Source organism: Polistes dominula, unplaced genomic scaffold (genome assembly GCF_049000335.1).
Source record: "Polistes dominula isolate Pdom_NZ unplaced genomic scaffold, Pdom_raw_medaka contig_15, whole genome shotgun sequence".
In the NCBI taxonomy this organism is placed as follows: domain Eukaryota; kingdom Metazoa; phylum Arthropoda; class Insecta; order Hymenoptera; family Vespidae; genus Polistes; species Polistes dominula.
In genome coordinates, this window is record NW_028300915.1 from 5,461,667 (window position 1) to 5,486,606 (window position 24,940).

The 24,940-nt window shown below is 27.9% G+C and overlaps 6 protein-coding genes across 13 annotated transcripts; 2 read left to right on the top strand and 4 right to left on the bottom strand.

Moving 5' to 3' along the window:
- Window positions 1–10: 10 nt before the first annotated feature.
- Window positions 11–9,215, bottom strand: hfp (Poly(U)-binding-splicing factor hfp). Of its 5 annotated transcripts, XM_089170514.1 has the most exons (13): window positions 9,056–9,151; window positions 8,303–8,357; window positions 7,811–7,987; window positions 6,854–6,917; window positions 6,661–6,710; window positions 5,794–5,859; window positions 5,401–5,561; window positions 3,965–4,023; window positions 2,766–2,979; window positions 1,717–2,203; window positions 1,418–1,629; window positions 948–1,341; window positions 11–855 (listed from the first exon to the last, which is right to left on the bottom strand). In XM_089170514.1, exons 7-13 carry the CDS (start codon window positions 5,455–5,457, stop codon window positions 746–748), a joined length of 1,533 nt encoding a protein of 510 aa, XP_089026640.1. In that variant the 5' UTR covers window positions 5,458–5,561; window positions 5,794–5,859; window positions 6,661–6,710; window positions 6,854–6,917; window positions 7,811–7,987; window positions 8,303–8,357; window positions 9,056–9,151; the 3' UTR covers window positions 11–745. The 5 variants fall into 5 exon arrangements, with proteins under 5 accessions (XP_089026640.1, XP_089026641.1, XP_015185048.1 ...); XM_089170515.1 differs by lacking the exons at window positions 6,661–6,710; window positions 6,854–6,917; XM_015329562.2 differs by lacking the exons at window positions 6,661–6,710; window positions 6,854–6,917; window positions 7,811–7,987 and having other exon boundaries at window positions 9,056–9,215.
- Window positions 9,216–9,323: 108 nt separating this feature from the next.
- Window positions 9,324–12,113, top strand: Smyd5 (SET and MYND domain containing, class 5). Its single transcript, XM_015329603.2, has 5 exons — window positions 9,324–9,512; window positions 9,682–9,974; window positions 10,108–10,423; window positions 10,509–10,686; window positions 10,774–12,113. The coding sequence occupies exons 1-5, from the start codon at window positions 9,468–9,470 to the stop codon at window positions 11,106–11,108; spliced, it is 1,167 nt and encodes a 388-aa protein (XP_015185089.2). The 5' UTR covers window positions 9,324–9,467; the 3' UTR covers window positions 11,109–12,113.
- On the bottom strand, window positions 12,101–14,416 carry LOC107072181 (uncharacterized). 3 transcript variants are annotated; one of them, XM_015331924.2, is made up of 6 exons: window positions 14,077–14,416; window positions 13,867–13,991; window positions 13,626–13,683; window positions 13,077–13,539; window positions 12,818–12,985; window positions 12,101–12,281 (listed from the first exon to the last, which is right to left on the bottom strand). In XM_015331924.2, the coding sequence occupies exons 1-6, from the start codon at window positions 14,084–14,086 to the stop codon at window positions 12,128–12,130; spliced, it is 978 nt and encodes a 325-aa protein (XP_015187410.2). In that variant the 5' UTR covers window positions 14,087–14,416; the 3' UTR covers window positions 12,101–12,127. The 3 variants fall into 3 exon arrangements, with proteins under 3 accessions (XP_015187410.2, XP_015187402.2, XP_089026644.1); XM_015331916.2 differs by having other exon boundaries at window positions 13,804–13,991; XM_089170518.1 differs by lacking the exon at window positions 13,867–13,991 and having other exon boundaries at window positions 14,077–14,415.
- A 631-nt stretch (window positions 14,417–15,047) lies between these two features.
- On the bottom strand, window positions 15,048–17,504 carry Srp68 (signal recognition particle 68). The gene is made up of 3 exons (XM_015330707.2): window positions 17,172–17,504; window positions 16,563–16,900; window positions 15,048–16,495 (listed from the first exon to the last, which is right to left on the bottom strand). Exons 1-3 carry the CDS (start codon window positions 17,260–17,262, stop codon window positions 15,200–15,202), a joined length of 1,725 nt encoding a protein of 574 aa, XP_015186193.1. The 5' UTR covers window positions 17,263–17,504; the 3' UTR covers window positions 15,048–15,199.
- Window positions 17,505–17,799: 295 nt separating this feature from the next.
- Sec23 (transport protein Sec23) lies at window positions 17,800–23,119 on the top strand. 2 transcript variants are annotated; one of them, XM_015330694.2, is made up of 11 exons: window positions 17,800–17,976; window positions 18,093–18,375; window positions 18,459–18,545; window positions 19,087–19,333; window positions 19,422–19,671; window positions 19,759–20,409; window positions 20,478–20,631; window positions 20,716–20,867; window positions 20,946–21,120; window positions 21,201–21,422; window positions 21,635–23,119. In XM_015330694.2, exons 2-11 carry the CDS (start codon window positions 18,094–18,096, stop codon window positions 21,701–21,703), a joined length of 2,289 nt encoding a protein of 762 aa, XP_015186180.1. In that variant the 5' UTR covers window positions 17,800–17,976; window position 18,093; the 3' UTR covers window positions 21,704–23,119. The 2 variants fall into 2 exon arrangements, with proteins under 2 accessions (XP_015186180.1, XP_015186172.1); XM_015330686.2 differs by having other exon boundaries at window positions 22,516–23,119.
- On the bottom strand, window positions 23,049–24,764 carry elm (calcineurin like EF-hand protein 1 elm). The gene is made up of 4 exons (XM_015330725.2): window positions 24,396–24,764; window positions 23,573–23,836; window positions 23,352–23,445; window positions 23,049–23,252 (listed from the first exon to the last, which is right to left on the bottom strand). The coding sequence occupies exons 1-4, from the start codon at window positions 24,460–24,462 to the stop codon at window positions 23,108–23,110; spliced, it is 570 nt and encodes a 189-aa protein (XP_015186211.1). The 5' UTR covers window positions 24,463–24,764; the 3' UTR covers window positions 23,049–23,107.
- Between the last annotated feature and the right edge of the window lie 176 nt (window positions 24,765–24,940).

Sequence of the window (24,940 nt, forward strand, 5' to 3'; positions counted from 1 at the left end):
ACAGAAATACTATGTGTAAAACAATTTATTATTATTTTCTATCATCTATTTACATATATTTTCATCTATAAATCAGTCATTTAACGACTGAAAAAAAAAATTGTAAAACTTAAGACTACATCTTTGAAACATACAATTTACAAACGTTAATGTTATGCAAAAAAAAAAAATACCCTTTTATTTTTTCTCAGAGTATTCTTCTAAATAAATGAATTCAAATAGGAAATTCAGATACAATGATAACTTGTACTTCATAACTTTAAAATTGAAGTGCTTATGAATATATTTATCCAGTGTTTTTATCAAGTTAACACAATTTTCATTTTTGCAATAGTATTTTGCAATAGATTTAATTTAAAATAAAACAGTAAAAAACAATGTAGTTCGTTTGATTATTACAGAAATCTATTTATGCCCTATAAATTTTTATTAAATCGTAGTATAATAGTTTTGTAACGAGAGAACTTTACTCTGAATATGAACTTTATGTTTTTAAAATATTATTACTTATATTATCAGGTATTGTGATTAACGCATGAAATGAACCTTTCTTCTGAAGATATTAACATGACAAATCAATTATTGAATATCAACGAGATACTTTGATAATCGTAGGAGTTGGTAATAAATAATATCCCGAAGTTTGTTCAAATACAAACTATCAGTCAACATCAAATACAAATTCTTCCATGTGGTAGAAATTGATGGAATTTGATATATAAATGTATAATTGAGAATGCACTAATCAACCAGAAAAATCACTATTATCAAATAGAGCTTGATCATACAACTCTCCTTTCACTAGTCTCCCACCAAAATAGCGACCATTTAAAGAATCTCTTGCTCGTTCGGCTTCTATAATAAGAACATATATATATTATATGTACATATGTTATTGTCATTTATGGTAATAAAATATAATAATATTTAAGGAATTATCATCTTACCGCTCATTTGTGAAAATTCGACAAAAATTTTCACAATAACTTCTGCATCTTCATCATCTTCAGATTGTCGTTCATTATAAATAATAACACGCTCTACAACGCCAAATTTAGAACATTCATCTTGAATTTCTTCTTTTAGACTTTCATCGATATCTTCAGGAGCTACCATATTTCGTAAAATGACAACACGAGATTCTACTTTACGCATAAGTTTTTGCATAACAAGATGTCGAGCACTCTGCCCCTTTATAGACATATTTTCCTGTTGTTGCAATGTTTGCGGTTCCGTTTCTTCTAGTAATTTTTTTTGTAATTCTTCTTGTTGTTTTTGATGTGCTGCTTGCTCTTGTGCTCGTCTCATAATATCAGAATTTGCTGTTGTGACTACTGGTATCTACAAATAAGTGGATATTAAAATATATGTTTAATTATACAACGCGTTATATAATATTTATGAAAAAAAAACTTACAACTGGAGCTCCTACAATGGCAGGAGCAACAACAGCTCGAGGTGGTATAATAACTGGTTGCCCAGGAATTGGTTGTATAATTGCAGGTGGACGTGTTAAAGTTTGTGGTATGGCAATACCTGGGGGCGGTATAACTGGGGCAACAGTTGCAACAGTTGGAGGTGCCATTATTGTTGCAGGTGCAATTGTTGGTCGTACTATTCCTGGTAAGGCTATAATAAATCACAGAAGAAAATGAACATAAATAAAGTAGATTACAACTTTGTTGTATGTAAATATGGTGAGCATTATATAAATACCTTGATTTAAAATTGGTGGTGCTGTTGCTCCAAGTTTGGTTAATCCAAGTGCAACAGCATTGCTAGCTACTGCATCCATAGCTTGTATTTTCGCTGTAGCTGCAGCAGCCGCAACTGCAGCAGCTGTTGGCATCATACTAGTTCCACTTGGAGGTCCCATCAAAGCATTTGGTGGTGTAATAGCTCTACCAACTCTTAGATACTGCCCACCCAAGTCAAACAAATTCATAGATGCTATTGCTTCTAAAGCAGCTTGCATAGTTTCATATTCAATAAAACCATAGCCTTTATGTCTATGAGGTGAACTACCTTGTGCTAATTTACAATAAGTAATAGGTCCAAATGCTTCGAAAACAGACTTTATATCATCCTCTGTCAAATCATGATGTATAGATGCAATATAAATACGGTTGTAATGTTTACTTTCTTCTGTAATTTCATCAATAACTGATTGTGCTTGAGGCATATTGGATGGCCTTCCCACTACCTGAAAAAATCAATAAAAACGAATATATTCTATAATACGAATTAATAAGATATCAAATATACTTATTTATTAAATAAATATGTTCACATATTCTCTAATATAGCAGATAATTTTATATAATTACATTCTTTTAAACATTACTAAAGATTTTTAACTATTTATATTATAGAATTAAAGGATAAGAAAAATATACTACTAATAACAAACTGTTATTTAAGAAATTACAATTTTAGAAAAAGGAATTGATGACTTTTAATTATATATAATAAAGAAGAGGAATGTAAAGAAATTTCAAGGAAAATATATATACTTATATGTGGAGTAAAATAGATAAAAATTTTTTTGTCATCTAAATATAACAAATATAAATGAAGTGGAAAGGAAAAGGAAGGAAGAAAAAAAGACAATACATTAGGATCTCGACCGAACGGCATTCTAAATATAACACGATGCAGTTCAATCGATTATAATTTGTGAAACAAAATAAAAATTTGCCGACCTCCGGCGGGATGATAGGATTGCTGGGGGACAGGAAATTCGTTATATAGGTACGTCCCGCTACCTTGATGTTGCGTCCACCAATCATGACACCATTCATTTGTTCTAATGCAAGTTGTGCAGCTTCAGGTATCTCATATTCGACGAATGCAAATCCTTTATGTTTTTGTGTAAGAGGATCCCAAGACATGTTGATAGACTTGATTGGTCCAAAGGGTAGAAATGCTTGTCTAATTGTGTCCTCTTTCAATTCGAAGCTGATGCTGCCCACATAAACCCTGTTGTATAGGAATGATATATCAATTTACAATTTATAAATACAATAAAATGTAATACTATCCTTTTATTATTTACATCTTATTGTCATATATTACTAATATTGATATTCTTTTTTTCTTATTTAATATATTTTTAATATAATTCTTAATGAAGGTATTTATGAAACCAATTATTTTTACTCTATCCATTAAACTAAAGAAATGTTTACCGTTTCTTTAAAAAAACCAATTTATACAGCAAATAAAACATGAAGAAAGTTAACAATATAATTAAAAAATAAATTATTTTAAGGATGCGCTGATTGATAAATTGTCAGATTGATATACATATATATGATGTTATATATATACATATTTGAACAATTTTTTGAAACATTTTTAATGCTTTTTGAAAAATAATAGAATATAAATAATTTTAAGTTACAATGACATTATTTTTTAAATCCAAGCAAAAAAATTATTGTGTATACTAGTACAAGAGCGTACAATAAAAGAAATTTATAAACTCATTATGTATATATATATATATATATTATAACTTATATGATTCGAAATTAATTGCAGAAAATGAAATATATATTTCCTAGCATGTTAACACTCATTGAACAAAATTGCATTATGATGCAATATGTATAATAATAGTGTGGATGTATGTATGGATGTACTGTTGCATGTTTGTGTTTTAAATGTGCGCACGCATCTTTAACAAAGTCTAATTTTATACTGACAATGAGATTCATAATATTTATGAAATGATATAAGATCAAAATGAATAGATATAAGCTTAATTAATTGATGTCAATGTCTTTTTTAAAAGCTTTTAACTAAGATTAAATATAAATAGTTTCCTTTTGACATAACTATGAATATTTATCTCTGAGCATAAGATGCAACAATAACTGAAAATGTCGGATGTGATATCTTGAACTACGATGGCCAGGTTTGAGGACAAAATTTGGAGGGCTAAGGCAAAGAACAAACAAACCTGCACATGAGGGCGAGAGCCTGCTGTCTCTGCACCTGATTCCGTTGACTAGCCATTTGCTGCAACACAAAGGACCATAGGCCTTCTATTGATATCCCTCCCCCTTACATACATCATCTTTCAATCACATTTCAAATATCCCCCAAGCTCTTTTACCACTCTAACTTCTTTGCTCAACTACTACTCCTTTTGTATACGCATTGAACATTTTATAGATAATCGTATCATAATAAATAAATAAATTATTAATTGTAAGTTATAAATTACACACTCAAAAACTTGTGTGTTTTAGAAATGTTGTGTAATACAATTAAAAAATTATTTGAGAAGGAAAAATACGAAAAATGTGTATGCTTTAAAGAGAATATTTCAGCAATTAACAAATGATGCTACGAATAAAATAATTTTTCTCGTGTCATAAAGATCACTTGTTAACCGACGTTAGAATAAAAATGATTAGTAATTTATAATATATAGATAGACTAAATAGTTAAATTATATTTTATTTGATAAAATGAAATATAAATGCTCTAAAAGAAAGAATAATTGAGCTCAGAAGGGTATAGTTATTAACTTTCTGAAATCATCCACAGATTCATGCTCAAAAACATGTCCTCCTCGCGCTGGTACAGCTCTGCTCCCGCCGACTACTATTATTTCAAGATATCTAACCTTCTCATATGGTAGCAACTCAGGGAAACGTTTAGGAGTGTTTGATCGTTAGGCGGATTCGTATTGTTTCTGGCTTGACTTGGTTGACACTAACCTGCACATTAGCAATAAAACTTGCTGCCGCAGGACCAACTTATTCTTCTGCAGGGAGAAAAAATTAACCGATCAGAGTGAGGTTCGTGTTCGTTTGTAATTTCTTATGATTCACTTTACTCGCATGTTTAACGAACACAAGTAAAATATAATAATATTAGCAGAAATTGATTATTACTCGGCGGGGCGAGCTAATTTTACAAGGACAAATGTAAATTGCAAAACTAAATTATGCATACTAAGTGACTTTTGTTTATTAATTTTGTAACATTGGCAAAGAGCTAAATAGAGGAAATAAAATTATATATTTACATGTATTATTTTTTAACATTCAATAATAAATGAAAATTCATAAAAGTGACCCAAAATAGTTTCTGACTCTATAAGTGTATATGTTAAATTTATTCCACTATGCATTCTGTATTCAATATTATATCAAATGTTCATTAAAAAAATAATGTGTATAATAAAGTGCTATTATGCAAATTATTATAAAATGTACTAAAAAATTAAATACTTACAACTTCATCAATTTTTATGCAAGTTCTTGAAGATTTTTTCTTATGTTTACTCAAGTGTTATACCTATTTTCTTCAATATAAGAATGCACAATAGAATACAAAATACATGTTAGGCGAGTAAAGCTTATTAGTCTTGTACAAAAGAAATACCTGTTGTTGATGAGCTAATGTCTGTTTCATGAGAACCATTTTGATGCTTTGTTCCATGGCATATTTCTTCGCTCTGTTTACTGTATCTTGCTGTTCTGATGTAATTTTTGGTAGACCAGCACCTAAGATGCCAGGTAATGTAAGGTATTTAGCACCAGGACCTAAGCATAACATATTAAAAATATACTAGACAAATTGTATTTTAATTAATTAGATATTAATTAAATGTAAACAATTCTTTATCAGATCTTATCAGCTATATGTCCATTAATATTTTGTCACTTCAATATAACTTTAGTTGAAATGATTGGATATCAAATGTCACAAATTTTGTTTACATCATTCAAAACAGTCATAATTAAAACTATCATACTATATTATGAAGATACATACCAGCTACAACTTGGCCTATTTGATTAAGGTCATATATAGGGCCTGGCAAGAAGTCTGTTGCATTCCCTACAAAAAAATTTGGTATTAGAAAAAAATTATACTATAATGGATATTTATTGACGCTACTTCCACCATCACATTAAACATTAATAAAACATTAATATATTATTCATATTTTTGTGAAGGTAGAGGTATTATATTAATGGTCAAATTTTAATTTTAATATTCTAACTTTGTGAAATAAATTTTTGTCAGTTTTATTTTTAAATGTACCGATTTTTATATGATTATATTAACCATATTATTAACCGGTTACTTGATTTAGAAAATAATTACGACAGATAGCTTTTTGGTAGCTTTAAAGTCTGCAATATTCTTGTAAAATTACTGTTTTATAATAATTGAACTAATTCTGCTTAACATCACAATTAACTAAAGGAACCATAACAAGTAATAATATTGTACAGCAATTCCAGCCATAGGACTTCCTCCAAACTGTAAGTTCAAAAGAATTAAAATAGTCAAAATATACGCAATACAACAATTGTTTAAAAATGTTTTTCTTTTAAATATATATGTGTATATATATGTATATATATACACAAATGTATAAAGAATGGAGAAACAGAATTCTCCTTCTTCGCCTAACTATCAGAAAAAATGAAAGTGCACTGTATAGTTTTTTAAATCAGTCATGAAATCTTTTGCAGTAATTTTATAACAGTCTACAAAAATGTATAAGTAGAAGTTATTTTAAATGTAAACTTTTTAAAAATATTTCACAAGCCAAATTTAATTAGAGTTTGATTATAATTTTAATTGCTAATTTAAATATCAGCCTCAAAACATTAAACCACTTATAATTACATTAGATACTTTCGTTTTATACGATCATAACCAATTTGGTCTGCTAGTCTCTGAAACAGAAATCAGAACACGTTGAAACGTTTTGTTAAGATTTCTCCGTTCTTTCTTATTTTCTTTTATTTATTTTTTTTAAATTTTCAATTTCGTGAATTAAAATTGTTAACTTTGTTCAATTGTTTGATTTACAGCTAACCGTATTCTGGGCTGAGCAATGACGGTTGCGCGCAAATTATCCGAGATTGAGGCGATGCACATATCTGCAAGCACAAAGCAAAGGAGAACACTCTCAGTGCATTTTCTGCGCCATTTTCTTAGATTTTGCCTCGTTCAACCTATCTCGCAATTAATCCTAACACTTTTTTTATAGCAATGGCGATTATAGATATTAATAACGGCTATAATATTAAGTATGTTCTGTTTTCAGGCAGATATGAAAAAACTAAATAATTACACGATTATTCTACGATATTACTTCAAAAAGTTAGTAATATAAAAGACAATTATATATATCCTATACAAATTGTCATAAATTTAGATAATATTACTAGCACTTAGGCTTAGTATTTAGAATAGAATTATAAAAATTATTGTGTGTGTGTGACTAAATAAAACATATAATAATCTTACAGCCTGACTATATATATCTGTCATTTAGACTGTTTAAGTCTTTCCCTAAATTTCCAATCACCCTGATTATAATATCATATATCTTCTCAATCTCATAAACTTACCTTTTAAATTTCCTGTTTTAATAAATTTATATCATTTATAATAAATATCTTGAGAGAGATAAACATCGCCATTGCTCATCTTAGTTACAAGTCTCTTAAATATACATTAATTTATCCTACCTAAAGTATATTATCAATATTTGTATAAAAAAAAAAATATAAAATTTGAGACAAATTACTTATTACTCTATGCTGTTCTATTATTACATTCATGTATTATTTTATAGTTTAATTTCATTTATATCAAATTTGACTTTTCATTTTTAGCGTCATAGATGTAAATAAGTTTCAAATAGTACAATTATATCTATAATACCAAAATTATTGAATATAATTTTTATAAAATAAACTTGAATTTATAGAAATATAGAGGAGACTCGTAATTAAGATCATAGAAAGGACTACCCTAATATGCTGACCTATCTAAAGTATGCATCATATATGGTACTCGATTGATGCTGTGTGAGTGGGAGTTTGCAAAACTCTGATTTGTTCTGTTCAACGAATGTAGCGTTCTCTTTCTTTGTTTGGCGCACGCTCATGATCACAGCTCAGTCGTAGGCCACAGATTCTGTACTGTCTCTCCGCTGTAACATCTCAGAACAGAAGGACAACCATACATTAGTTTTATTCAGGGCCAACGATCATCTAGAACCCTAACCTATCAAAATTTAATCTGAAACTGCAATAGACCACTTGACTGCTACAATTTGCCAGCATTTAAGACAAAGCTAGCACTTGACTGCCCTAAGTAAATGTGATCAAAGTATTTTCCTTCGTCATTCCCTTTTTGTTTAAAAATTACACCTCCTGTCGCTTGTGCATATACCATGTTTTCCACACATACATATATGTGTATGATTTCTTAGTGACTACGAAGATACAGCAATTTAGCTGCTTTAGCAATATACCTTCGACTCTAGACTTCTTGCTTGGTGGTTCCATATTATTTTGTGAAGTTGGTGCCTGCACAAACAAATAATAAAAATACAAAAATTAATATCTTATCTTAATATACATCATCGATGTACATTTTTTATAGCGTAGATAAAATTAATTCAAATAATGCACACATGTTATAAAAATAATTATAACCTATTAATCTTTTTAATGTATTTAACAAATATGTGAACATTTGGTTTTAATCCTATAGAAAAGCTATTCCCAGATATACAATTTTTATGAAATTTTTTAACCATAAAATAAATCACAATTGTTACAAGATAAATAATTTTTTATTTTGTTTATAAACTATATAAAGCAAATTAAAAAATAACAATTTCCATGTTATTACTGAAATTTAAAAATTCAGCTTTGAGAAGGTTAAATAAACTAACGTACCGTAACAAACATTTTAAAATATGAGCTAAATTAATATTAAGAAAGATCAGTGATATAAACACAAATAGTTAAGTATTTAAAAGAATATATTAAATATACTATTACTAAAAATACTACTACTAAACAATATACGCATTGAAATATGGCTAAAAACAATATAAGAATTTAAACAGGATCAATTGTTAGTATATCATCCAACATCGGAGATATGTTTAATATCTAAACCTTCTTTATACAACGGCCATAGTTGTTCGATACTTCATTTTTCTTTGCTATTACTAAAACCTTTCCTAATGTGTAATTAAATTTACTCGCATATTTACCATGGCCATTGTTCCGTTCATTATCCTTTTCAATTGAAAGAAGTAAAAAGTATTTTTAATTTCACTAAAATAATAAATTGCACGCGATGCTACAAACTGACTCACACCCGAAATTCTCTCCTCTACGGAAGTTGCACAAGGAAGGCATATTAACGCTATCCTTTTTTAAAGTTCAAACTAATATTAAATATTTTCTGTTAAAAGTAATTTTGATCATATAAATTATGTAATTTATAAATAACATTATAAATAGTCATCTCTGTTCATTATTATCCTTCCTATATTATTATTTTATAAAATTTTTTTAACACAACTTGACTTACGTAGTATCCTTTCAATGGAAGACATGCGTTTATGGGTTAGGACTTGAAAGATAGAAAAACGAAATAATAAATTAAGAAATTATACTATCATGGATACGGACGGTTTCCAAGTGAGAATAATTGATAATGAAAAGGTAAAAAATAGGTTTTTTTTTCATTTCGTAGTTTTGTATGATAATCATGTGTTTCCTACACTGATTTATATACAAATATGTGTAAATGTATAATAAATAACTTATTAAATAAATTTTACATACATTCATATTCAGAAACAATTAATTATATTTAAATGAAATTTAAAAGGGAAAAGGTCTCTTTGCAACACGTTTATACAAAGAAGGTAATATAATATTGGAAGAAAAGCCGCTAGTATGTTGTCAATTTTCATGGAATGCAGAATATGGATATTTAGCATGTGACAATTGTTTGAAACCTTTGGAAACTGCAGAAGAAAATGCTCGTAGATTAACTAATAAACCAGACATTATATTGCCGCATATGGAATGTTGTGAAACCAAAAAGAATTTGATTACAGAATGTTCTGCTTGTGGAATAAAATATTGTAGCAATGAATGTAAAAATGAAGCAATGGAAAAGTAACTACATTTCTATATTATTAATGTATATTTTATTTACGTTAATTATAATTTAAGGCATATTTGATTTAATAAATATTAGTATCTTTACTATTTGAAAAGGAAATTAGTTGAAACCAAAGAACTTTTTCAGATATCATAAAGTATTGTGCTTACAATCAAGGAATAGAAATGATGATCATCCATTATTACAATTAAATGAAACATGGAAACAAATGCATTATCCTCCTGAAACAGCAACGATAATGTTATTAGCTAGAATGATTGCTATTGTTATTCAGACTTCTAATCAAGGAGATATTTTACAAACTTTTTCTCAATTTTGTCATCGTACTGTAAACGACACTCATGAAATAGCACACAATTTGTTAGGTGAAAAATTTATTGGACAAATCGATGTATTAAGACGGTTGTTACAGAAAGCATTAAATAATGATTATACATTGAATGTATGTAACAAAAATATTCATATATAAATAATTTTATAATTATTAAAATTCTACTTTGCTCTAAATTTAATTTTTTTATTTACAGTGGTTTACACCAGAAGGTTTTAGAAGTTTATTAGCTTTAGTAGGTACTAATGGCCAAGGAATTGGTACAAGTGCATTTGCTCGTTGGGCAAAAAATGTCAATGTTTTAGAACTACCTGAAAACGAAAGAATACACGTGGATAAATTTATTGAAAGACTTTACGATGATATGGAAGAAGGTATGTGGAATAAAAATTGTATTTCTTACTGAAATTAATTACTTAATAAAAATTGAATATAATGTAACATTATTTTTATTCTTTAAGTGGTTGGTTCATTTCTGAACAATGAAGGTTCTGGGCTTTATGTTCTTCAATCAACTGTAAATCATAGCTGTTTATCAAATGCAGTTGTTGAGTTTCCTTATTCAAATAGCACCTTAGTATTAAGAGCTATACGTAACATTCAACCTGGAGATGAAATTACTATAAGTTATCTAGAAGACTGTGAGCTTACAAGAAGTAGACACTCTAGACAAAAGGCTTTAAAATCTTTGTACTTGTTTATTTGTTCCTGTGATAAATGTCAATCGCAAGCTGGAGATCCAGATGAAACATCTGATGATGATGATTATGATGATGATGATGATGATTATATGTAATCATAATAATATATTAATTATATTATTTATAATTATCTTATATTAATATAATTAATATAAAAATATTCATTATTTTCTAACAAATGGTTCTTTTAAATCATTAAAATCATTAACATCTACAAATAATATCAACTGTAACATATATATATATATTAAAAATAGTATATATTACTCAGTTTTACATTTTAATCAATTTTAATATAATAATAATAGTAATAAAAAATAAATTACATTAATAAAAAGAGTATTAATTTCTAAAATAATAAAAATGTATCAATATTTTCAAAATAAAGATAAAATCTTTGATTATTTATAATCTATTAAAATTTAATTAAGTAATGTTAATAAATCAAAAGTAAAACATGCTATTTTAAGGTAGAATTCTTAATTTTTTTATTATGAGCACAGAATACAAACATAAAAGTAAACATGTATCTGTGCTTATGTGCATTGAAATTAGTATCAAAATAATATATAATATATAAGTATTCATTATTATTATTTTACATAAAATAATCGTCGAATCATCAACAGAAATTCTCGTTTATTTTTATCAAAAATTTATATACTAATTACTGTAAGTTATCAATTATATTATTATTCTCTGTGGAGATATGTCAACATTCAAAACTGTATTGGCACTGCATCTCATCTAATGTATAGATAAAAGATTGGAAAGTGTAAGTTTAATCTACTAATATTAATACTCAAGCGGACACTAATTTATATAAGTTTATACATCAGTATTACAGGTGCATGGTAAGAATGCTACTTCTCTGTTGCGTTTTTAGTTCAGTTAAAAATTAGTGAACAACCTTAAATATTATCTTATATATTTTTACAAGTATATAGACTTAAAAATTTATTTAGTTATATAGATTTAGGAATTTATGACTTTTTATTTCTTTTGTACTTTCCGAATTTTAGAGTATTTTGTAAATTTACCATTAATACATGGTTGGTGTAATGGTAAATTGCATATATAATAAAACTATTTTATAAATATCTTTTATTATTTTCTAATTATTACAATATTGTGATTCTTCAAGAGTCAACGTATTTCTTCCCATAAACATAAGGTTGGAAATATAAGAAGGTAAAGGAGGGAGAAGTATTCCTCTTTCAAATAAATTTATTAAAAAGATAGCTATATTTTCACTACGAAACTGCCACCTAAAAATATATATTTATATATATAATAATATTTTTTATAAATATACTACAAATTTACATATATATATTTTTTTTATTGTGTAAAATAACTAGCTAAACCCTGAAATAACTGTACTGACTTGTGTAAATATGAGAGAATGCAGCTCATACTTCAACCCAGTAATATATGAATTTACAAAAGGCAAGGAGTTAAATAGGAAATTTAAATTTGATCCGTAGATTAGATTCGATAGAACAGCATGACTAATAGAACATTGGTTTTCAAAGTACATGAAGTCATAAAAACGAATTATGAACATTAGTAGAAAAAAAGCTGAGATTAAAGACGGAAGAAATTTCAATCTCATATTTTAACTATTTACCTTTTGTGAATTCATATAGAACCTCGTTATTTCCTAAAACTACTAATTTTAATGTATAATAACATTTTTTATATGCTTTCCCATAAATACCTAGTTATTTCAGGTTAATTTAACGCTGAAATTTGTATATATGACAGTTTTTAATAACATTTATATTTGTATATAAAGACTCACCCAATTTTAATAGTATTATTTGGTAAACGTGATGCTATTTCTCTATCATAGATAGAAGTATTTGCTTCTTTAATAACAAGTGTATCTAATGTTGGTGGATCTACACCAAAACGATTTTCTAAAAATTTTCTCCTTTGTCGTTCTTGTGTAAAATCTATACCTGTTTTTCTGAAATATAGAAAAAATAATAATATTAATTTAACATAAAATATTGAAAATTGATAAGATTATTATTTAAAAACAAAAGTCAATATATTACCTAATAATGGGTTTGGCATTTTTATACATTGGTTTATTCATGATATCTAATAAACTAACTGCACCTTGTTTTCGTATTCGAAGTAATCTCATTAATGACATAAGATTTCTGCCGTTTAAATCAAGACTTTTGTTTTTATTATAACCCATACTTTGCGTTATTGCATCTAAAAAACCTTGAAGAACCTTTTTCTGTGCAGAGAATATATATTTTTTCCCCAAAAATATAGCAAAATAATTAGCTGGGGTTTTGAAATTATTTTGCATTACATATTTTATACTTAAATACATGATACCATTTAAAACTACAGCATCAACTTCTAATTTTTTAGTCGTAAATTTTAGTCTACTAATCTTTTCTTTTACAGTCTGCTTAAAATCTATAGTCCCAATGTGAGGAGGCTCATTAATAGAGCCTGATATACTGTAAGTATACCAAAACTTTCGTTTATGTCTACTTACATCTACAAAAAAATAATATATAAAAGAAGAAATTAGAATGATTCAAAACATAATAACATAAGAAACATAAAACATCATAAGAATTTACCAATAAGTTCTAATCTCATTAATCGTCGTTCCAATTCTTTTTCCTTTAGATTGTTATCCTTTAAAAATAAATTAAAACAAAAATTAGAATGTTTTAACAAAATATAATAATAAACAGATACATATTTATATATAAATGAATCAAAAGTATTAAATAAAAATATGTCAAAAACAATTACATTCATTATTTTTTCTAGAACACAAACAACATTTGCAGTTATAAACTGTTCATGTTGTTTTACCAATTGAGATCTCAAACGCTTCCATGTTGTTTCTGGAAAAACTGGTAGTACAGCATCTTCTAATTCTTGAAATTTAAATCTACGGATAACATTCTTGATCCGATGTTTTATCAAAGTTTCAGAAACTAAAATGTTAACCTCTTATGTCAATTTCTTTAATGCAAATAGTAAAATGTTATGAATTTAAAATGTTTAAAATTGCATACTAACCTGTTGGCATTTTACTGTTAATTACAAATAAACTAGTTCTACATTAAAAAATAAACCTCTAGGCAAGGCAAAAATTTTATATTAATTAACATAATGATTATTAAAACCGCTCTCTAATATACTTTACACCATTTTTTCGAAACCGCCTTTTTTAAAGACTCGAATTTTTCCGATCGTACCCGAATGCATACGAATCGGCAGCGATCCTATTCGTACGATAATTTGAGGCCCTGTACGATCCATTTGGAATTTCGAAAACTTGATGACCTTTTTTTTTTTTAGTCAACAAATTTTGGAAAGGTGCACTTCCACCCCAACCCTCACTCCCATCACCACCACCACCACCACGATCTCCCAGCGAACGATCGTTTTTATGGTTTTCATGATAAGGTTTGGGAACTTGATGAGTAAAAAAGAAAAGGTCATCAATTTTTTTTTTCTCGACTTGAAGATTTTCCCGTCATCAACTTGAAAAAATTGGAACTTGGACACTTTTTCCAAAATTTTGTCCGAGATTGTTGGATTTTTGTCGGATTTCAAATTTTCCCGGGGCGTACGATGATTTTCTGCCGCGTACGATAATTTTACGCCCCTGTGTCGATCAGACGAACTAAAGTCTCTGGGATCACTGCGAATCGGCTAATAGTAGTAAAGATAAACAAGGGAAGTACACCAAGTATATTGTCACTGTGATCTAAAAATTGAGTAATAATATTTTTTCTAGACATTTATAAGATGGTATATTTATCATTCTTTAATAAAACATTTAAATGACGAGATTTTTTACTCTATCTTATAAAATCTATATTTATTCACATAAGAATATAATATAACCTAAAATTTATGCTGCACCTAAATAGAAAGTTCAAAATTTATATTTTTAAAACAGGATTATTAAGGTAATTATGATAAATTAAATAAAAAGAAAAATAAAAAAAGAAAAATGAAAAAGACAAATTTTAAATGAAGAATTTCGGTTTGTACGTACTCTTTTTTATTTTTTTCTAAACTACTAGTAATTATTAAAATATAAATACATGATTCGTGTGTAAACAATACATGTTTAAAATTAATATGTAACCAAAAAATATAGCATAGAGCAATAATTATTTTAAATTTGATCTCATTTATTTCCCCACCCCCAGATAACCTTGACAAAGCCCGAAAGACCAGCTTGTCCTCCTTTCTTAGCTTGATCGCCTAATTTGTCACTCAAATCTGGAAATTCAACCATATTGAAAGCTAAATCAAAAAATAATGGTTTACAAGGAATGCTTTGCATTGCAGGTGGTAGTTTATAAACATTAGGTTGTTTTGTAAGTAATGCACTATCTTCTCTGTATTCATGAAGCCGTTCATATAATGGTTTCTTGCTTTTTATAAATTTATTTATTCCTGGTTCTTCATCTTGACCATCTTCCAAAACACTATGAGCATGAGCAGCATATTGAGCACCTTCAATCGATATTTCTAATTTATTTAAGGCTTCTTTTAAATCGGTGGGCAAGATATTGATATGTTGAAGAGCATCTTTTACATGTTTTAAAGATCTCTGATATAGTGCTATTGCTTCACGCCATCGATGAAGATTAGCTAGAGATTGTGCCATGTAAAAACATCTGAAAGCTCTGTAAGCTTTAGTTTTAGCTTCCTGTTCGAGTGCAAATTCTTTATCATCTTGTAATTGTGATATTTCAACTAGATTATGCAATGCAGCTTCATACAATCTCACAATATCTTGAGGTTTAGCTTTCTCAGATTCTTCGGCTACTTTCACTAAAGCTAAGTTACGTTCTAATGTACGAGATAATCGAATATATTGTAAGTAGGTAACTAAATGCTGAGATGGAGATACTTTGTCATTATCTTTGTTTTTTAATTCATTTTTAAATAAATCTCGCACAGCTACAATTGCATCCTTGCAATCTATAAGATGTGCTTCTAAAAGATCAATCTTAGCTTGATTGGTCGCTGTTTTTTCTAGTGTTTGATTCAGTCTAGAATCTGCTATTAGTAAACCAGCAGCTCTGGGAGGCACAGTACCACATGATTTACCACGCCATGTAACTTCTTCAGTATTTGCTTGCTTTTCACGTGTTTGAGCAATCAATGAATCTAAGCCAGCTAATAGCTCTCCGCTTAATTGTCCTCGCATCTGCATAAGATCATCAATGGCAGTAGTATCACCTATGTTATAGGCACAATATCTTAGACTTGGTGCAAGTTCTTCAACACGTGCATTGTACATTAATCGTTCCTTTTCCGACAAAGCAGAAGCTAACTTTCCATAAACTACTTGAGCTTTTTGTAAATTTTCCATTGCACCTTTCCATAACTGCAATTCAAAATGCAATGACCCATGCATCCAAGCAACATACGCTTGAGCTTCCAGTTTAGTACGAGCATCGCTGTTTATGTTCTGAAACATTGACATTATAAAAATATTTTCTATTTTTTTGTCATTTTTCTAACAATCACATACATACTTCTATCAAATCTTGCAATTGTAGAGAATACGTAGCAGCTTTTCTTAATTTTGATACTAAGTGAAATTTCTTCCTTGATTCTGTATTAGATTCTTGTCTTAACTGCATTGCATAACTCCATGCACGTTCAGATAGCATTAATGGAATTTGCAAAAATTTATCATCAGTAACCATTGCTCCTGTAATATCTTTTCTTTTAAAGTGACGTCTGTCACCTTGTGGAACTTTAAGAACTTTACGCAAACGTCTAAGTCTCCTTGAACAGTAACCTCTATATCTTTGATAGTCTCCATGCCTCAACCCATGTTGTTGTTGAGCTTCCTTTATAATTTTTAAAACTATTTATATATTAAGGATAAGTAATATTAACATTTAAAAAACTGCAATAATATTTTAAGTAAAAGTAATTTTTCATTAAATTATTGTGATTCGCATTTAACATAAACTTATGAGTATATATATATATATATAATGAATTGTTATAGCATTACTATTATTATTAAATAGATCAATTATATTAGTTCTGCGTTAATAAAAGGTTAGGAAATAACATATGGATATATTCAACTTATTTAACTCGGGTTATTATAATAATTTATGAAAGGATACTTTCTAAGGAATATGTTTGCTTTTTTTTCGGTAGCACTGTATCCTGCACTTCATTTTCGTTATTTGAGTCTGGAATTTTTTCGACACCCATTTCTGTTACACGTCTACAATTAAAGAGATTAAACTAAATCAGTTTCGTATAGAGTGTTTCGATTACTTTTTCACTGCTATTTTTATAGATGCACTACTGTCGATTTTTATAAAAATGTGTACTGTTCATTTACGAAAAGAAGTTCCCTATCTAGAATACGAATCTCATTGGTTAGCTTCCAGAAAGGTGATTTTTGTTCACAAATGGACAAATATAAGTCTGTATATATATATTATATATAAATACATTTTATACATAAATAGAAATGTACAATAAAGAATAATATGAGATAGATAAAATATAATTATTAAGGAAAATTATCTAGAATTTATCTTTTTATTTATTTCAAATGAAACAATATACGATTTAATAAGAAATAATACAAGATTGATAATTTTAATAAAATTAAAATATCTTTAAATGAATTTATAATAAATAATCTTATATTTAATAAACTACATAAACTAAAATATCTAATAATAATTAAAAATTCTTTCATGATTGACTTTTCTGCGCATGCGTTTTGAATGACGGTAGTGAGTTGCAAGTGACGTGGCTGGGATAATAGATCGGGTTATGCGTTCACCAATTGAATGTTGCATAGTTTTGGTATTTTATAAACTGATATTAATTAAATATGAGAAACTAATATAAATATCGTGTATTCATATAATTAATAGAATTTCAAGAAGTAAATTGAATTATAAAAAGAAAGTAAGTTAAATGTTTTAACCTATAATACATTAAGAGTAAATATGAAGTAATTTATCAATTACAAATATGCTTATGAATTTCATGGATTGACAAATAATCTTTGTTTATAATTATAGTATGATCACAACGTATGAGGATTTCATTCAACAAAACGAAGATCGCGATGGGGTTCGTTTTACTTGGAATGTCTGGCCATCGTCACGTATTGATGCTACTAGGCTTGTTGTACCTCTAGGAACTCTTTATCAGCCTATTAAAGAACGCCCTGATTTACCACCTATTCAATATGATCCAGTTTTGTGTACTAGATCTACGTGCAGAGCAATTTTAAATCCATTATGTCAAGTAGATTACCGTGCGAAACTATGGGTGTGCAATTTATGTTTTGGAAGGAACCCTGTAAGAAATACATTTATATGAAATATTTATCTTACAATAATTGTAATTGTAGTTATACTTATGGCATATTCTTATACATTTAGTTTCCGCCTCAATATGCGGCTATTTCGGAACAACATCAACCAGCAGAACTAATTCCTATGTTTTCAACAATCGAGTATACTATAATGGTAAAAATATTTCTATTATTTATCATTAACCACTTGACATATTTTGACGTCTCCGAGACGTCATTCATTTCATGTGCCATTGTAGACTTTGACGTCTCACAATTAAGTGTTCACAATTAAGCTAAATTAAATGGTATCTTATGGGCGCGTCGACAAGCATTTTATTCGCATGTCAAGTGGTTAACCCTTGACAGTCGTAACTTGACAGTCGTTACTTGACAGTCGTAACTTGACAGTCGTAACTTGACAGTCGTAACTTGACAGTCGTGGTAACCCTTAACCTTCGCACAGTTTTCAATATTCCGAGCCAAGACTTTTGTCTCAAAAACGACTTTGTAACATTACTTTTAAAAAGTAAAAAGTAAAAAGTAAAAAGTAAAAAGTAAAAAATAGCGCTTGCAATTATTTCCGAACAGAAAAAATCGAGTCGATAGCATTTGGCTTTATTTTTGGCTCCATTTCTGTAAGAAATGCGAGGATAGGGGGGAATACTTTTATCTTTCCATTTAGATATTTATTCTGTTTATATCATTTTTTTCAGAGAGCGCAATGCCTTCCTCCTATCTTTTTACTTGTTGTTGATACATGTATGGATGAGGAAGAATTGGGTGCTCTTAAGGATTCACTTCAGATGTCTTTATCTTTGCTTCCATCTAATGCTATGATTGGTCTTATTACTTTTGGAAGGATGGTCCAGGTGCATGAGTTAGGTTGTGAAGGATGTAGTAAAAGCTATGTGTTCCGTGGTACTAAAGATTTGCAGCCAAAGCAAATTCAAGATATGCTTGGTTAGTATTATCTTATTTATTATGTACTTTTTATTTAAATTTATTTTATTTATCATCATTTTTAATTTTAATTTTCCAATTTAATTAGGTATTGGGAGACCAATACCTGGTCAAAATCCAAATCAACAGAGAGGTACCGGTGGTCAACCCTTACCACCAGCTAATCGTTTTTTACAACCAGTGCATAAATGTGATATGAGTTTAACAGATTTACTTGGAGAATTGCAACGTGATCCTTGGCCAGTTGGACCTGGAAAACGTCCATTGCGTTCAACTGGCATGGCATTAGCTGTAGCTACAGGACTTTTGGAAGCTAGTTATGCAAACACTGGGGCTAGGTTGGTAAAGAATAGTATATTAGTAAACGATTATAATACGACATTTTTACATATGTTCTTTATTATGAATATAAATAATTTTTTTAGAATCATGCTTTTTGTTGGTGGACCATGTTCTCAAGGCCCTGGTCAAGTTGTTACAGACGATCTTCGTCAACCTATTAGATCACATCATGACATTCAAAAAGATAATGCAAAACATATAAAAAAAGCTACTAAACATTATGATGGTCTTGCTGCTCGTGCTGCAACTAATGGTCATATAATTGATATTTATTCATGTGCTCTTGATCAAACTGGATTATTAGAAATGAGACAATGTTGTAATTCAACGGGAGGACATATGGTAATGGGAGATTCATTTAATTCGTCGCTTTTCAAACAAACATTCCAAAGAGTGTTCACAAAGGATGCTAAAGGTGATCTAAAAATGGCATTCAATGCTACTTTGGAAGTTAAAACATCAAGAGAACTTAAGGTTTCCGGTGCTATTGGTCCATGCGTTTCTTTGGGTATAAAGGGTTCTAGTGTAGGAGAACAAGAAGTTGGTTTAGGTGGTACATGTCAATGGAAATTCTGTTCTTTGACACCATCGACTACAACAGCAATTTTCTTTGAAGTTGTAAATCAACATACTGCACCAATTCCTCAAGGTGGAAGAGGTTGCATTCAGTTTATTACACAATATCAACATAGTAGCGGTCAACGAAGAATTAGAGTTACAACTATAGCTAGAAAGTATGTGTTGTCATTGCATAAATTTTGTATTGTATTATTTTTTTTGTTTATAATATGTTTAATTATAGTTGGGCAGATGCATCTACATCGTTACATCATATAAGTGCAGGTTTTGATCAAGAAGCAGCTGCAGTTCTTATGTCACGTTTAGCCATTTTTAAAGCTGAAAGTGATGATGGCCCTGATGTTCTAAGATGGGTGGACAGAATGCTTATAAGACTTGTTATTATTTCTTAATTACTATTTTAATTTTATAACTGTCCAACATTAAATCAAATACTAATATTTATTATTTATAAATTACAGTGCCAGAAGTTTGGTGAATATTCTAAAGATGATCCAAATAGTTTTAGACTCGCAGAGAACTTTTCATTATATCCGCAGTTTATGTATCATTTACGTAGATCTCAATTTTTACAAGTATTTAACAATTCACCAGACGAAACAAGTTTTTATAGGTAAAATTAATTTTTCTATATTTATTTATCCTTTTTTCTCTATGTTAGATGTTATTAAATTAATTACTTTTATAATAGGCACATGCTAATGCGCGAGGACTTAACAAATTCTTTAATAATGGTACAACCCATTTTATATAGCTATGGGTTTAGTGGTCCACCTGAACCTGTATTACTTGATACTTCATCAATTCAACCGGATAGAATTTTGTTAATGGATACATTTTTCCAAATACTCATATTTCATGGAGAAGTATAAATATTTTTCTCGCTTTTAGATTGTTAAATAATATTTTAGTATGCATTATATTTAAGTTACATTTTCTCCAATAGATAATAGTACAATGGCGACAATTAAAATTTCAAGATTTACCAGAATATGAGAATTTCCGTCAGTTATTAGCAGCACCAGTTGATGATGCTGCTGAAATACTTAGTGGAAGATTTCCCGCACCTAGATATATTGATACAGAACACGGAGGCTCACAAGCTAGATTTTTATTGAGCAAAGTAAATCCCAGTCAAACTCATAATAACATGTATGCCTATGGAGCGGTAAGTTTATCAAAGAATTTTCTATCTTATGTTATATTTATTTTAATTTATTTTATTAAAAAAATAAAAATTATAATTTATTATGAGAAGTTCGTAAAGTATATTTTTGTTATTACGAAAATCCGTTCACATATATGTAAAAGTTTTAGTTAGCATATAATATCAATCATATGTAACTAATTTTGTTTTATCACCACGATCCTGTGAACCAGGGGATGCCGTTGCCCAGTGGGGTGTGTTTTTCAACTCATTTAATAATTGCTTTCTCTTATAAGACTTGAATGCTTCGGTGGTGGGATTTTAGGGAATATTGTTAAATTTTTGAAGTGAAAACTTCTTTAGAATCGGGGTGATTTGAAAACGGATGAAACACAAGCAAGCGATGTAACGGGCGAGAATACTCGAATGTATAGAAGCGACAGAATGCTACGTCACTAAAAAGAGAAAAAGAGACAAACATATATACATTTATAGTTTAGACACGTTCTTTAAAAAAATACACCATACTCGCTCTATTATATTTTCAATAAAAATAATATTACTTACTGTAGAAATATAGAAAAATATTATTATAATAATATTATAATAATATTATATAAAACATTATCTTACTCCTGATACTATGCACTCATCTCATTCTCTCGAAACTTGCTTGTTTGAGAGTTTCACTTCTAACTTGTGTGATCTGCGCAAATGTTTAATTATAGTAATTGTATAAATAATACATGTGGAAATTGTTTATCATATCATTTATTATAGAAAATAAAATTGATTATATTATTTATTTTTTATATTAATATCTTTCATATTTAATTATGTATAATATACTTTTTAATTGAAATGAATGTAACATGATAAGTAGGTTGTGATACATATAATGCTAAGGTTTGAAAACTTTAATAACTTATATAATATTAATAACTAATAATTCTATAGCTTAATATGTCAATATGATATAGCTTAACATAAATTGATGTTCTTCATTACAAACTTTTAGCATTTCTGTGTCTAAGGTGGAGGGTTAAATTTATAATTTTATAAATTAATTCTCAATATTTTTATATTTACTAATTTAATACGTTATTATTTTTAGGAAAGTGGAGCTCCTGTTTTAACTGATGATGTCAGTTTGCAAGTATTTATGGAACATTTAAAAAAGTTGGCTGTTTCCTCTACAGCATAATTCTTACATAGATATCTGTATAATTATCGGTTTCTATACATAACATTTTTTCTAGCTATTATTAGGAATTATTAATTTTTTATATTTGGATGATTATCAAATATATTAATATATAAAATTTTTTGTAAATGTATCTAAAGGTTTTTCGGAAACATGAAATTTATTTAAAACTTACATGTATACAATAATTCACACAATGTATTTTTCTGCATTTTGGTTTTAAGATCAGTGATTGTTGTTTATATAAATATGAAATTGTGTAATAATAATATAGTATATTTGTTAATATTAATCCAATTGTTTGCTTTTCTTATGTTATGGTAATGCTTCAAATTGTGTTATGTATAATTCATAACATATGTATGATAACATAAACACTATATAATATCCATATGAATCACAAAGATAAAGGTGTAATATTCATTAAAGAAACAATGGGGATATACATTATATTAGATGTATTAATATTCCTCTATAATAAATTTTAGAATATACGATAAATTTAGCTAAGAAATCTTATAGACATTTTCTGTTCAACATCTGTTCGTTCCAATACCTTGCAAAATTCTTCCAAAGAAATCATACCATCTCCATTTTCATCAGCTTCAAGAATTGTACGTTCTGCAATGCTAGTGAGTTGTTCCGCACTGTACATATATATAAATAAGACATAGTAATATATATATATATCTAAATTTTCATCTGAATTTTACTTATTTGCAAATTCTATATATATTTTCTCTTACCTAATATTAGCTCCAACCATCATGTGTAAAATAGCCAGTAGTTCATCTTTAGATATTAAATCGTCATTATCCAAGTCATACATTTTAAAAGCAACTACAAATTTAAACTATTAAATAATTGTTATACAAATTTTTAATATTACTTAATTAAATTGATATAAATAAAGGAAAATATGAATAATTTTATGAATAATGTAAAAACAATTGATACTATTACGTACACTTTAATTTTTCTTGTCTTGAATTTAATCTATTGGGACTGTTTTTTTTTATCGGTCTAAAATGTGCTAGTACTTGCATGAATTGTAAAAAATTAACTCTATCATTTCCGCTTTCATCAAAAAAGGCATTCACTATTCTGTCACCAAGTGGATTTATTGCAAGTTCAGGAATCCTGAGAAAATCTTCTCGACTTAATGTACCACAGTCTCCACGATCCAGACTAGTAAACCGGCTATACAAGCGTTCAATCTGATTTGGAGTAACTAGAATAAATAAAGATGTAATTAAATATATAAAATGTGTCTCATAATGGGTGGTACAACCAAATAAGGAGATGATCCCACAAAAATGTAAAAATAAGTCAAAAAAAAAGAAAGTAATATTTATTACAATCTTAAGAATATTAATTAAATTATCTCTTCAATAATTTATCTGCTAAAATAATTTTGTTTTGCATACACTAAGTATGCAGAAACCAATATGAATTTTTTTGACCGAAAAGAAAAAATAATAAATGTTTTTGATCAAGGATATCACTTTTAAAAATGTTTTTAATAATATAACATAATTAATGTTAATAAATGTGTTATCCATATGTTGACATTTCTTATTTATTATTACGTATTTAAGCCTGGAAATGGTTCAGTGCACATATACTCTACAAAATTTTCAAACTTAATTTTTTCAGAAATAGAATTATAAAAAATGTCACTCTTATTTACCGACTTATTTTTACATGCAGAATCACTCTTTTGTCTGAACATATTCTGTATAATCATTTTTAATATAATTATTTAATATTAATCATTTTTTAGTACATACATCCTGTTGCTTCTTGAATTTGAGCTATTTCTTCTTCACGTAATAGAAGACTAGATTTGTTTCCCATTTTATCTGATAAATATAATATTTTATGGTTTGAATATAAATATTATATTAGTTATGCAATTACACATATGATTTCATATCCATTTGAAAAAGTTCAAAGTACACTTTGAAAATTTAAAGGTTAAAAGTTTGTATGACGTATATAATTATTATTGACTGCTGTCATGTAATATCAAGGTAATTTCTGTTTTTTTTTTTATTAATTTTTTATTATATAGTTGTAGATATAGATCTTTAAAATCATTTTTTAATTTTATTTTAATAAATTTATAATTTCATAAATGAAGAAACACAATGTACAGAACTATTGTATCAAATATATTGCTTTCTCCATGTCATACGTATATATATATATATATATATATATATATATATATATATTATACACACGAAATTACCAACTCATGGTAACTAAAAAAGTTAAATATTATTTAAAAAATAAGTAAATTGTTTTAAAATTAGATATTAGACAATTTAAT

What these genes read in the sequence shown, in the direction of transcription:
- Smyd5 (XM_015329603.2), top strand. Translation starts at nt 9,468, where the DNA reads ATGGATACGGACGGTTTCCAAGTGAGAATAATTGATAATGAAAAG. An exon ending in GAATAATTGATAATGAAAAG is followed by an intron (nt 9,513 to 9,681) that starts GTAAAAAATAGG and finishes GAAATTTAAAAG; the next exon opens with GGAAAAGGTCTCTTTGCAAC. An exon ending in AAAAATGAAGCAATGGAAAA is followed by an intron (nt 9,975 to 10,107) that starts GTAACTACATTT and finishes GAACTTTTTCAG; the next exon opens with ATATCATAAAGTATTGTGCT.
- LOC107072181 (XM_015331916.2), bottom strand. An exon ending in AATGCCAAACCCATTATTAG is followed by an intron (nt 12,986 to 13,076) that starts GTAATATATTGA and finishes TCTATATTTCAG; the next exon opens with AAAAACAGGTATAGATTTTA. An exon ending in AATAATACTATTAAAATTGG is followed by an intron (nt 12,282 to 12,817) that starts GTGAGTCTTTAT and finishes ATATATTTTTAG; the next exon opens with GTGGCAGTTTCGTAGTGAAA.
- Sec23 (XM_015330686.2), top strand. Translation starts at nt 18,094, where the DNA reads ATGATCACAACGTATGAGGATTTCATTCAACAAAACGAAGATCGCGAT. An exon ending in CAATCGAGTATACTATAATG is followed by an intron (nt 18,546 to 19,086) that starts GTAAAAATATTT and finishes CATTTTTTTCAG; the next exon opens with AGAGCGCAATGCCTTCCTCC. An exon ending in GCAAATTCAAGATATGCTTG is followed by an intron (nt 19,334 to 19,421) that starts GTTAGTATTATC and finishes CAATTTAATTAG; the next exon opens with GTATTGGGAGACCAATACCT.
- Srp68 (XM_015330707.2), bottom strand. Translation starts at nt 17,262, where the DNA reads ATGGGTGTCGAAAAAATTCCAGACTCAAATAACGAAAATGAAGTGCAG. An exon ending in GCAAACATATTCCTTAGAAA is followed by an intron (nt 16,901 to 17,171) that starts GTATCCTTTCAT and finishes ATATATAAATAG; the next exon opens with TTTTAAAAATTATAAAGGAA. An exon ending in AATTGCAAGATTTGATAGAA is followed by an intron (nt 16,496 to 16,562) that starts GTATGTATGTGA and finishes TCAATGTTTCAG; the next exon opens with AACATAAACAGCGATGCTCG.
- elm (XM_015330725.2), bottom strand. Translation starts at nt 24,462, where the DNA reads ATGGGAAACAAATCTAGTCTTCTATTACGTGAAGAAGAAATAGCTCAA. An exon ending in AAGACAAGAAAAATTAAAGT is followed by an intron (nt 23,446 to 23,572) that starts GTACGTAATAGT and finishes TTAAATTTGTAG; the next exon opens with TTGCTTTTAAAATGTATGAC. An exon ending in ATGGTTGGAGCTAATATTAG is followed by an intron (nt 23,253 to 23,351) that starts GTAAGAGAAAAT and finishes ATATATGTACAG; the next exon opens with TGCGGAACAACTCACTAGCA.
- hfp (XM_015329562.2), bottom strand. Translation starts at nt 9,076, where the DNA reads ATGAACGGAACAATGGCCATG. An exon ending in GCTCTCGCCCTCATGTGCAG is followed by an intron (nt 2,980 to 3,964) that starts GTTTGTTTGTTC and finishes CCTATACAACAG; the next exon opens with GGTTTATGTGGGCAGCATCA. An exon ending in TTGGTGGACGCAACATCAAG is followed by an intron (nt 2,204 to 2,765) that starts GTAGCGGGACGT and finishes TGATTTTTTCAG; the next exon opens with GTAGTGGGAAGGCCATCCAA.